The following is an 11,746-nucleotide window of genomic DNA, read 5'->3' as shown; positions in this document are numbered from 1 at the left end:
TGGGAGCCAATAATAACCTCAATATAGATTTAGCTTGATCAGTGCCCAAATGTTTCATTGGAAGCACCAAAGTTTTTAAGATAAGCCGTCACGTTTAACTGAGTACAATTGTTATTGTAGAGAAACAGAGGAGCTCCTTTTAACTGACAAGGACAGCACCATCTTAATAAACGTGTAATTCTTCCACTGAAGTTGAAGGTGGGCATGTAATCCCATTTCAGAGGGAGCGTGAGTGGGAGGACATCTCATCGCATATAGTGTCACAGGACGTTATTACCCTAGCTGCGAGGACTTACATTCACTTAATGAAGTTGAATGAAGTTGCTCATTAGAGCTTGACCCAACGTCCTATGATGCTCTCTCTTTTTTTTATGTGCGTCACCACGGGTGGTTTCCGTGGCGTGTGCACTGTCTGTCTTTCAATTAAAAACACAACATTGTCCAGATTTCTTCTTCTTTTTTTTATCATGCACTCATTTAAGTTCTTGTCTTGCGCTTCCGAAGAAATAAATTTAGACGTGTGACGAATGTCAGAGTGAAATCTGACTGGAAAAAACTAAATAATAAGCACTCCTTCCATTGTTGTTATAACAGGGATTATACGTGTAGTCTATATGGATTGCAACTGTTGAACTGTTATTAAACTATTTGCTTTGGCTTGCTTTTCAGGCTCGTTCTTAACCTTCACTCTTAGTTCATCAAGACTCTCCCTCTTGTCATTATGACCACTTTCCTTGCAAAGCATTGGACCAACAGCTTTTATTTTTATGGGGTTTTGTGCAGTGACAGCAAATGACTCAAATGTCTTGATTTCCTGCATGGAAGTGGAAATCATTTATTTCGTGTATTTGCCATCAAAACGCCACACATTCACTAAACAGATGCAAATACCACTATCTTACAGACAAGATATTTCTTAAGTTCAAATGAACAGTTTAATTCAAACCCCAGTTATACATATGTTTTATATATAAACTTTGATATACATGAGAGAAACGCTTCCGATCCACGCCAGCCAGAAAAGACGGATGTGTCAATGGGAGCTGTCCACGGTGCTGAATAAGAAACAATAAAGCTACCTTTAAACACTCAAAAAACTCTTTATCTTGGTGGTTTCATTCTCTGAACACATTCATAAACATTTCAGCCGCGTGGAAAACTAAAAAACTCTTGAGTTTCGTGGTCGTGATGTCTCGTGTCCACCAATAGGAGGTCACAACTTCTTATTTTTTGTTACCGCTACATCACCGCCTCGCAGCCAATGGGATGGTTCATAGCGAACCCAAAATGCCAACCGGAATGACGTTGTTGCTGGCGTAGGGCTGCAGTTTGATGGCTCCTACTAAATGAATGCAGTGGGAATGGACGAGCAAGACACACTGCCAGTCAGACGGTGCGCACTGTTGACCTCCGCACACAGCGTCAGGATTTCTTATCAGACTCTCACCTGAGGAGGATTTCTGCTTGTTGGCTTTTCTTTGCAGGGATACTCGCTGGTTGCTCTCTTTCACTGGTATTCTTTATTATAGGACACGAGAGGTGAGTTGCATACCTATTTTCCACTTTTTTTCTCAACTTCTTTGTGTCAACATTTTTTTTTTCTGAAGCCAATGCCTTTACTTGTTCTAAATAACTGAACTTAAAACAACATCTTAGACTCTTTAAATCTGTTTTAAGAAGAGAAGATGGGGTAAACACTGGTTTTCGGTGTATGTATAGAATAAAAACTGTTGATTCTCGCCCCTTTTAAAGGATTTATTAGAGATTAGAGAAAGAATAAATGCGCTTTTGTGTCTTTTCACCTGTGTTGGTCCCAGAGGACACAGCATGCTGTCGTCCCTGAAGACCCTGCTGCTGCTCTCGGTCCTGTGCGCACCGACCTCCAGCCTGTGCCTCCGCATCTACCAGAGCCGCTCCGACCTCCTCTGCGACGACCGGATGGGATTCGGGGTCCGGAGCGACGAGAGCGAGCCGGGTTACTCTCCCGTGGACGGATGGGGGTCCCTCCTGCAGTCCGCGAACTATCTCGCCTCCTCGTCCTCCTCTCCCTCCTCTTCTTCTTCATCCTCTTCCTCGTCTGCTGAGTCCAGTCGGGAAAAAAGGACTTCAACTCCCACAAACTACCGCTTCACGAGCCGGACCAAGCTCAGAGGGCAGATGCTCCGCAACAGCAGCAAAGGGGACCGGAGGAGCAGAGTGACCCTGTCCCTGGACGTCCCGACCAACATCATGAACGTCCTCTTCGACGTGGCCAAGGCCAAAAACCTGCGCGCAAAGGCGGCCGAGAACGCGCGTCTCCTGGCGCAAATTGGACGGAGAAAATGAATCTCGGACAAAGTTTAATTTAACAGGCAGCCGTGGTCAGTGTTGGCCCCTCAAAATGTAATTACACTCGTTTGCTCCTTCAGAGTGTTTCTCCCCACTCAGCACAGTCAACAACAACAACGAAAATAGGTTATAATGTTGCAGTTGCTCTCATGTAAAAGCTCCGTGGAAATGTGTTAATCTCCAAATGAAAGCATCGAGAAAACAGACACGCGTCCTCAAAGCAAAATGTTGGATGCTTTTGTTTTAAAACTAAGCTCCATATTCGTAAAGGTTATACCATTCAGCTGATAAATGAACTACGAGAGCGTGTTATTTCCAGCTTATGTATTCATCACTTCTCTTTTATTGGAGGCTTTATTTAATTTTAATGGTTGAAATTTTGCCTTTGTGGTGAAAGAATGAATAGTTTCAAATGCAGGCAGAATAAAAGTCAAGAGCAACAAGGGAAAAGTCATGCATATGTAAAGATGACTGGTAATTTGAATGAGATTCATAGTTTGGGATTTGGCACTAAATTTGAATGTGAAGAAACATTTCTTTTTCATGTGATATTATTGATTTATCATGGTGTCATAACTTTAAAGGAGGAATTTACTTTAGTTAAAAATTAACATTTTGGGTTTCCCCTTTTATCTAACTTTGATATGTTTTATTGAACTCAGACTCATCAGATTGTAATAATTGAACCCCACTGATTATTAGAGGGATTTTATTCTGACATACAGTTGAAATGTTTTGCATTTCCATTGCTCATCCATAAGTCAGGATTTGATGTACTTTCTTTCACCATAGATACTTTGTCCCTCTCTGCTGCTTTATTTATTTATTTGTTAGGGTTTTATTCTGATCAGAAGTTCACATGGAAGCCCACGATGATACCTGACTGAAGTGTAAAACATTGAGAGTGGCAAAAACACAACACTGACAATGAAATAATGTACAAATCACATGAAATACAGTAAAATGCAAACGCATGGGAATGTATGTGTTCATCAGATGTCTCTTATTTTTATACTCAAAATAAAGGATTATTTTTCCTCAAATAAAGCAGATGTAAGTACACACATTTGCCTCTTTATATACAATATTCTGAAGAATTAGACATATTTCAAGACACAAGTATTCCTTTTTTTATATATACACAAACCTGCAGGTCGACCTTCAGCCTATATCTCCTATCTATTATTATTATCTTATAGAAATATTCGCATCACTGTATCTGACGCTCAGTCCTGAGAAAGTGGCACCATTGCATAATTTGATCACCAGAAAACACAGGGAAGTTGTTTTTATTTACAAAATGTGCCCCTTTGACCTTCTTGGTCACGATTATTCGATTAACCAAATTCAATAAATCCAAAATCGAGAGATTATAACACAAAGACAATAATTACTGATACAAATTCAACTTGAACATTGAGTGACACTCTGATCACTTATGCTACTGAGCTTAGAAAACTGTCACTGCTCAATACTAGTTAATATATTCTATTCTATGTTTAATTCAAAACACATTGTCAATATCCTGAAGCAGATTTGAAATTACAGAGTTCAGGACACAGAACAATGTCGACATCTTGTGGTCCTTTAGGATAATTGCAGGTCATGAATTAGATTTGCAGGTGTGTATAACCCCTCTGACCCCTCTAGTAGCGGTTTACGGTGACCTGTTGACCCAACAATTGTCAAAAAACAATGTTAATCATCCAATATTGTTTTTCGCCTCATATCTAACTTGTTATGCATTCATATCCATGTAAGCACTGTATTAAATGGTATTTCTTTGGCACAACAGATGTTTTATCTTTGAATACCTTTGTTATCATTATCATCTAATGAAAAAAGAGTGTAAATTGAGCAACCTAAAACATTTTCTGTGATGCATTTTCTGCATGGGTGCATGCAGAGAATTTAAGGATGGTGAAAAATGGTTTGTTAAAATAGCTCTTCTTGAGGATATCATGAAAACAAGACATTTTTTAAAAAAAACATTTTAACCTGTAAACGGATCAAATTTGATCCTAACGTAATATGAGGGTTAAATGAACAGTAAATGAATACAGCATGTAACAAGATCCATCCATATTTTGTTTACACCATTTTCTATTTTATTTTACTAGATAATGCTTATATTTTATTTTAATCTTGTTTGATTTCATCTTTCTTTTTACTTATGGTTTTAAGAGTGTATTTTTTTTGTGGCTAAGTAATTTCCCTTGTGGACCATTAATGTCTAAGTCTAACGCTGTACTCAGTGGTCGTGGCCAGAGAGTCAGAGCCGTAGCGTGCCAGCAGCGCCCCCTGCCCTCGTGACGTAGTACGGTTTTGACGTACGCTCCGTCGACGTGGACGTTTAAACCGGAAGTCACTTTTCATTTTGGCTACGTGGAAGTAGCTCTTCTTTATCCGAGGCTGGGAGCATCTTGTTGCCCTCGTCCGTCTGCTTCATTGCGTCAAAATGATTAAAAAATTTGACAAGAAAGACGAAGAGTCTGGTAAGACTGCTATGTTATTACTATTGTAAAATGTCTCACATATCTCAAATGGTCGCTGCACTGAGAAGATATTTTGGAAGCTAGCGCGGTGCTAGCCTGCTAGCATACTAGCTAAAGTTAACGCAACCTGCCAGCCTTGATGACCATTAACTGTGCTTTGCTACCAAATGTATGGATATGTAGTTGTTTTATTAACTTTTAGTGCGTTTTAGGTTCTATTTATTGTTTGTCACATAACGGTGACAAAGAAACGGGTTTAGCATTAGCCGGCTGTGTTAGCATTACATGCTACACGGTGTCAGCTGGATGTTGTCACGTCTGTTTCTAGTTTAACTCGTTAACAGGCGACTTTTCACGGAACGTGAAAGCAAAATAACGAATAAAACTTGCAGGAGAGCATTTTAATCTCGAGAAAGCTCTGCGTGCATCCGCACATGTCATTTTCTTTTAACGTGTTAGCATAAATTATTGCTAAGTCTGCTCCGTTAAAGCCTTGGACGAGGTTCAGTAAATCTGGAAATTAAATTTATTTCTGCTGTTCTTGACGTTTAGGAAGTGGATCTAACCCTTTCCAGCATCTGGAGAAGAGCGCTGTGTTACAGGAGGTAACGTCTTGCACCTAAAATGGCTGAAACGTGTCATGCACGTCAATAAAACAAATAATATCAAACAAACAAAAGAAATCTATAATGTAACGTCTGAAATAAAATGAGTTCTCCTTCTTGTTGTCAGGCTCGCATCTTCAATGAAACCCCCATCAACCCAAGAAGATGTCTCCACATTCTCACCAAGATTATTTACCTCCTCAACCAGGTAAATGAGGCTTGATGCTCTGTATTCATGTCTATCCATCCACCAAATCCGCATCATCTTAACTTGCTCATATCTTTATTCGTTTAGGGAGAGCATTTTGGGACCACCGAGGCCACCGAGGCTTTCTTTGCAATGACCAGGCTCTTTCAGTCCAATGATGTAAGATGTCTCCCATTGTTTCAGTCTGTAGTTAACTGGTTGAACACAGATCTTTCTTAGTTCAGTATGTAGCGCATGTATGTTGTGTTTAAATATAAGATAATACTTTATTGATTTATTTGGGGAAATTCAAAATATATAAATAGTAAGTTTGTGTATTTTTCTCTCTCAGCAAACCCTGAGGAGGATGTGCTACCTGACCATCAAAGAGATGGCCAACATCTCTGAGGATGTGATCATTGTGACTAGCAGGTTTGTGGCATCTCCTCTATACAAACAGTCTCTCAAAGCAAATGTCTCTTATTGTTTTGTCTGAGTTGTTTTAGAGCAGTATCTAAAAGGTTTAATGCTGGACGTAAAACAAATTAGATTGTTCTTAAGATGTTATGAACTCTAACCATGGCAGAGTCTTTTTGGAAAAGTTTTTTTTGGAACATTTTAGGTTACAGAGTATTTTCTATTTTTGCAGCCTGACCAAAGACATGACTGGGAAGGAAGACGTATACAGAGGACCTGCCATCAGAGCCCTCTGCAGGATTACAGATGTTAGTGCTCTTTCATTCTAGTTTTCTTCTTTGTCTTGTCTTTTACTTATCAGGATATATATTATCAGAAAGATGAAATCCTGCATGTTCTCACATTAACTTCACGTTTTCTGTTCTCTTCCCTACAGACCACCATGCTGCAGGCCATCGAGAGATACATGAAGCAGGCTATTGTTGACAAGGTGCCCAGCGTGTCCAGCTCAGCTCTGGTCTCCTCACTGGTATGAAGTAGAGCACTTATATATGTCTTGTATAAATCTTGGAATCTAAATCTTTTGTGTGTGTGTGTGTTTTCTGACTTATTTCATATAAGTAAATTTTCTACTTCAACTTTACAGCATATGGTGAAGATGAGCTACGACGTGGTGAAGCGTTGGGTGAACGAAGCCCAGGAAGCAGCTTCCAGTGACAACATCATGGTCCAGGTGGGGTATTTGTGTTGATCTGCACCATTTATTATGTGACTTTTTTCCTAAATTAACAACATAATATGAATTTGACTGAGCTCATCATGTCTTTCTTGTTCTCTAGTACCACGCTCTGGGCTTGTTGTACCACCTCAGGAAGAATGACCGCCTTGCTGTCACCAAGATGCTCAACAAGTTCACAAAGTCTGGTCTCAAGTCTCCATTTGCCTACTGCATGCTCATCCGGATAGCCAGCAAGCTGCTGGACGAGACCGAGGGAGGGTGAGTAGACCAGACATGTGGGGACAGACTCAACCGTTATATCGGATTCTGATTCCTGTGGTGTTCGTGTGATGTATTTAATCTTTGTGTCTTTGTGTTTAGTCACGACAGCCCCCTGTTTGACTTCATCGAGAGCTGCCTGAGGAACAAGAATGAGATGGTGGTGTATGAGGCGGCTTCTGCTATTGTCCACATGCCCAACTGCACTGCCAGGGAGCTGGCCCCTGCTGTGTCAGGTTACTATTTTACTCATTCTTAATGGTTTACTCTCTGATTCTTCTCATATGAAATTCATGTAAATCTAATAGTAAATGTGTCTCCCTGCAGTGTTGCAGCTCTTCTGCAGCTCTCCCAAAGCAGCCCTGAGATACGCTGCAGTCAGGACCCTCAACAAGGTAAAGCTGCACTCTGCAAGTCCTCATCTGCATGGACTGATTTACAACATATAAGCTTAAAGCAGCTTATGATGTCATAACAAATAAGCTCCACATTTCTTAATTGAGTGTAAATGCCAACTTATTCTTATATCAAAATAGAAGAGGTCATTTTATTATTATGTTATGCTGAAGCTCCACCAAAATAATATGACTTATAGTGTTTTGCACTACTGGATTTTTTTGTCATTTTGCCTTATAACAAATTATTATTACTAAAACGATGGTGATGCTACATAAACCATGCTGACGTTTTCCCTCTTTGTCCACCAGGTGGCCATGAAGCACCCATCGGCTGTGACCGCATGCAACCTGGACCTGGAGAACCTGATCACCGACTCCAACCGCAGCATCGCCACGCTGGCCATCACCACTCTGCTGAAGACGGGCAGCGAGAGCAGCGTGGATCGACTCATGAAGCAGATCTCCTCCTTCGTCTCTGAGATCTCAGACGAGTTCAAGGTCCGACACTTTGATTGTATAACTCAGTACAACCAAATTGCTACATGGTGTGTGCATAATTATTTTTTTAGAGCTACTGAAGCCACAACATATAGTATCCTCAAACTGGACCTCAATCCATACTCTGTATTATGATAAATAATTAACCCTCCTTTAAAAAGAGAAGTGTATTGAAATCACTTAGTGTCTAAAATGAATTTGCTCCCCTTTTTAAAATTGTTTTATTTCTGTTCTAAATCTGTCTGTGATTTATTCCAGGTGGTGGTGGTGCAGGCCATCAGCGCTCTGTGTCAGAAGTATCCCAGGAAGCACAGTGTCATGATGAACTTCCTGTCCAACATGCTCAGAGATGATGTAAGCTTATCACTTACAGATCACTGACTAAATACTAAGTATTCAGATAACTTCAATCTTTGTAGCTGCCGTCACGTTCCATTAAATTGTGTTTACTCGTGATCTCTTCCTCCTGCAGGGTGGTTTTGAGTACAAGCGAGCCATCGTTGACTGCATCATCAGCATCATCGAGGAGAACCCGGAGAGCAAAGAGACGGGCTTGGCCCACCTGTGCGAGTTCATCGAGGACTGTGAGCACACGGTGCTGGCCACCAAGATCCTGCACCTGCTGGGCAAAGAGGGCCCACGCACCCCGCAGCCCTCCAAGTACATCCGCTTCATTTTCAACCGAGTGGTGCTGGAGAGCGAGGCCGTCAGAGCCGGTGAGACAGAGTCTGGGACAGCGGTGGAGTTATGTCTTTGAGGACATTTAATAAGCAGCTGTTTGTTTTTTTCCTCTTCACCTCCAGCTGCTGTCAGCGCTTTGGCTAAGTTTGGAGCTCAGAATGACGATCTGCTGCCGAGCGTCCTGGTCCTAATGCAGAGGTATACGTTTACGGATAAATGCGTCAAAATGAGTTCATTTGGACACATTTCCACATGAGGCTAAACTAAAGCCTGGTCTGTCTGTCCTCCTCACAGGTGTATGATGGACAGTGACGACGAGGTGCGAGACAGAGCTACGTTCTACATGAACGTGCTCCAGCAGAAGCAGAAAGCTCTGAACGCCGCCTACATCTTCAACGGTAAAGACACGCCGACATAAAACTATAAACACGACACCTGTTCAAAGATTTTAATGTGTCTCTTTGTGTCTCTCAGGACTGTCTGTGTCCATTCCCGGTTTGGAGAAGTGCCTCCACCAGTACACCCTGGATCCCTCGGAGAAACCGTTCGACATGAAGTCTGTCCCTCTGGCTACCACTCCCATCACAGAGCAGAAAACAGGTACAACACTACAGCTGTTCACTGATTTATGAGCTTCATCTTCAGGAATCAAGATGATTAAGGAGAAATTCTATATTTTTCCCCCCGACAGAAATTGCCCCCGTTGCTACAAGCAAGCTGCCAGAAAAGTTGGCCCCGTCACGCCAGGACATTTATCAAGGTAAGACTATAAAAACCGTCCTTCACACGGATTCCTCATTTATGATATGTTGATTTATAATTAATTAAATGCCCGTCTTTCCACCATCCAACAGAACAACTGGCGGCCATCACAGAGTTCCAGGGCCTCGGCCCGCTCTTCAAGTCCTCCGAGCCGGTGCAGCTGACGGAGGCTGAGACCGAGTACGTGGTGCGCTGCGTCAAACACACCTTCGCCAGACACATGGTGTTCCAGTTCGACTGCACGAACACGCTGAACGACCAGCTGCTGCAGAAGGTGCGAGCGTTTTTTTAATACTGTTCCATCATCATTTGTTTTAGGGTGAACTCACACTAGACAACCATGCCACGCATTTCCTTGCACAAGTGCAACCATGACATAGTAGTAGCTAGTAGATGTTGTATTTGTTAGTAGTTGCTGCGTGGTTCAGTCTGAGCCATGGCTATGAGGGTGTGTGTGTGTTTTTAGTTTTGGTTTTGGTTTGGTCTGCATGTTTGGTAGATTGATTTAGTGTTTGGGTGTGTGGGTCGTGGTTCAGTCCTGTATCCTCATCACCTACCCAAACCTGGGTCTATATCCTCATCCCACCCCTTCCCTTTCTGGGAGAGGGGTAGCTCTGACACTCGACCGACACAATTGTGTATTTTGTTGAATAGCAGTAAAAAAGGGCTAAGCTAATCTCTCTGTGGTTGAAAGTCACACGGTTGTGTGGTGGCAGCGTGAAACTCACTGTTGATCCTTCTTGAGGTGTTGTTGACCTAACTTAACAAAACATCGGTGAAGGAAGGTGCCCACGTGAAAACCTCAATGATGTGCCGCATACTGTCTACTGCTGTTGGCTAGGCTAGTTAGCTGGTGTCTTCTTGTTGGTTGCTAGGTCGTAGCTAACTGCTAGCCTGCTGGTCTTCTAAAGGTGTTTTGCCTCAGATCTTGCCACAAGGGATTGTAACATCTTATCCTGTGTAATAATGAATGTTAACGTTGCATCATGTGTACGTCATATATCAACTTCATGACGTATGTTGTGGGGGCAATGGGTACATTCATGCCTCAGCACGGTACGGGACAACTGGCCCTAGTGTGAGTGCACCCTTAGTATCATATTCCCAACAAATTGCTTCTTTTATACTTGAGCGTTTATTCTTTTGTTTCAGGTGTTAGTACAGATGGAGCCGTCGGAGTCCTACGAGGTGATACACTACATCCCCGCCGCCACCCTCCCCTACAGTCAGCCCGGCTCCTGCTACACTCTGGTCCGACTCCCTGACGACGACCCCACCGCCGGTAGGAACACTTGTTGGTCCGGCGGTAGTAAACGCAGCGTTCCTGTTTGTTCTAGGTACTTAAATCAAAATGTCGTCTGGTTGCAGTGTCTTGTACATTCAGCTGTACTATGAAGTACCTGGTGAGAGACTGCGACCCCAACACAGGAGAGCCAGACGATGACGGTTACGACGATGAATATGTGGTATGTAATCACAGCATATAGTTAAAAGTATCAGTGTGTAACTTGGGTGAAAGTGTAACCAAACTCCCCTTTAACGTGTGTGTCTTAGTTGGAGGATCTAGAGGTGACGGTCGCAGATCACATCCAGAAGGTTTTGAAACCAAACTTTGGAGCAGCGTGGGAAGAAGTGGGAGACGAATTTGAGAAGGAGGAGACGTTTGCGCTGGCATCTGTACGAACTCTAGACGGTACGTGGGAAAAATTCAAAATTTTTGAGTTCTTTTCTAGTAGTTTACACATTGAATTCAGGAGTGATGTTGACGCGATTCCTCTGTGATTGTGTCGCGTACAGAGGCGGTGGGTAACATCATCAGCTTCCTGGGAATGCAGCCGTGTGAGCGCTCCGACAAAGTCCCCGAAAACAAGAACTCGCACGTCCTCTTCCTCGCTGGTGGGTGTTGGTGACGGTTATAAATGTTAAAACTGCTATAATTTAAGCTTAAGTTAAATAAAAGTCACTACTTTTACATAAAACCTTGTTCTTTCCTGTCAGGTGTGTTTCGTGGAGGTCATGACGTGCTGGTTCGTGCTCGCCTGGCGCTGGCTGATGGCGTCACCATGCAGGTGACGGTTCGCAGCAGTGAAGAGACGGTCGTCGACGTCATCCTGGCCTCTGTGGGTTAAAACCCACGTCCTGCAGCTTCGTGCCAACGCATCAGAAAGACCTTTCACCTACACAGCAACCTGAAACTCTTCTTCTTCTTCACTGCTCTCAAATTAAACGTGTTGATCTAAACCTGGACAATGACATAAATGTTTTACTAGAATATATATATATATAAAATTTACAAGTGTTTCCTCGCTGTTTCTTTATATGTCTCATGTTTCTTTCATTTGTCACATCTGCAGTAAATAAATTCTGTCAATACACGA

At 42.4% G+C, this 11,746-nt stretch overlaps 2 protein-coding genes across 3 annotated transcripts; both read left to right on the top strand.

The window, feature by feature from the left end:
• Positions 1–979: 979 nt before the first annotated feature.
• On the top strand, positions 980–3,389 carry ucn3l (urocortin 3, like). Of its 2 annotated transcripts, none has more exons than XM_047575509.1 (2): positions 980–1,539; positions 1,811–3,389. In XM_047575509.1, exon 2 carries the CDS (start codon positions 1,828–1,830, stop codon positions 2,323–2,325), a length of 498 nt encoding a protein of 165 aa, XP_047431465.1. In that variant the 5' UTR covers positions 980–1,539; positions 1,811–1,827; the 3' UTR covers positions 2,326–3,389. The 2 variants fall into 2 exon arrangements, with proteins under 2 accessions (XP_047431465.1, XP_047431464.1); XM_047575508.1 differs by having other exon boundaries at positions 1,261–1,539; positions 1,818–3,389.
• Positions 3,390–4,685: 1,296 nt separating this feature from the next.
• copg2 (COPI coat complex subunit gamma 2) lies at positions 4,686–11,746 on the top strand. Its single transcript, XM_047575453.1, has 24 exons — positions 4,686–4,823; positions 5,376–5,428; positions 5,556–5,636; positions 5,724–5,795; positions 5,968–6,047; positions 6,265–6,340; positions 6,469–6,561; positions 6,679–6,765; positions 6,872–7,029; positions 7,132–7,265; positions 7,357–7,424; positions 7,737–7,925; positions 8,184–8,279; positions 8,398–8,641; positions 8,729–8,804; positions 8,901–9,004; positions 9,081–9,206; positions 9,298–9,366; positions 9,461–9,642; positions 10,521–10,650; positions 10,737–10,834; positions 10,923–11,061; positions 11,166–11,264; positions 11,367–11,746. The coding sequence occupies exons 1-24, from the start codon at positions 4,787–4,789 to the stop codon at positions 11,495–11,497; spliced, it is 2,622 nt and encodes an 873-aa protein (XP_047431409.1). The 5' UTR covers positions 4,686–4,786; the 3' UTR covers positions 11,498–11,746.

Source organism: Mugil cephalus, chromosome 22 (genome assembly GCF_022458985.1).
Source record: "Mugil cephalus isolate CIBA_MC_2020 chromosome 22, CIBA_Mcephalus_1.1, whole genome shotgun sequence".
Lineage (NCBI taxonomy): Eukaryota > Metazoa > Chordata > Actinopteri > Mugiliformes > Mugilidae > Mugil > Mugil cephalus.
This window is presented reverse-complemented; position numbering and strand designations above follow the sequence as displayed.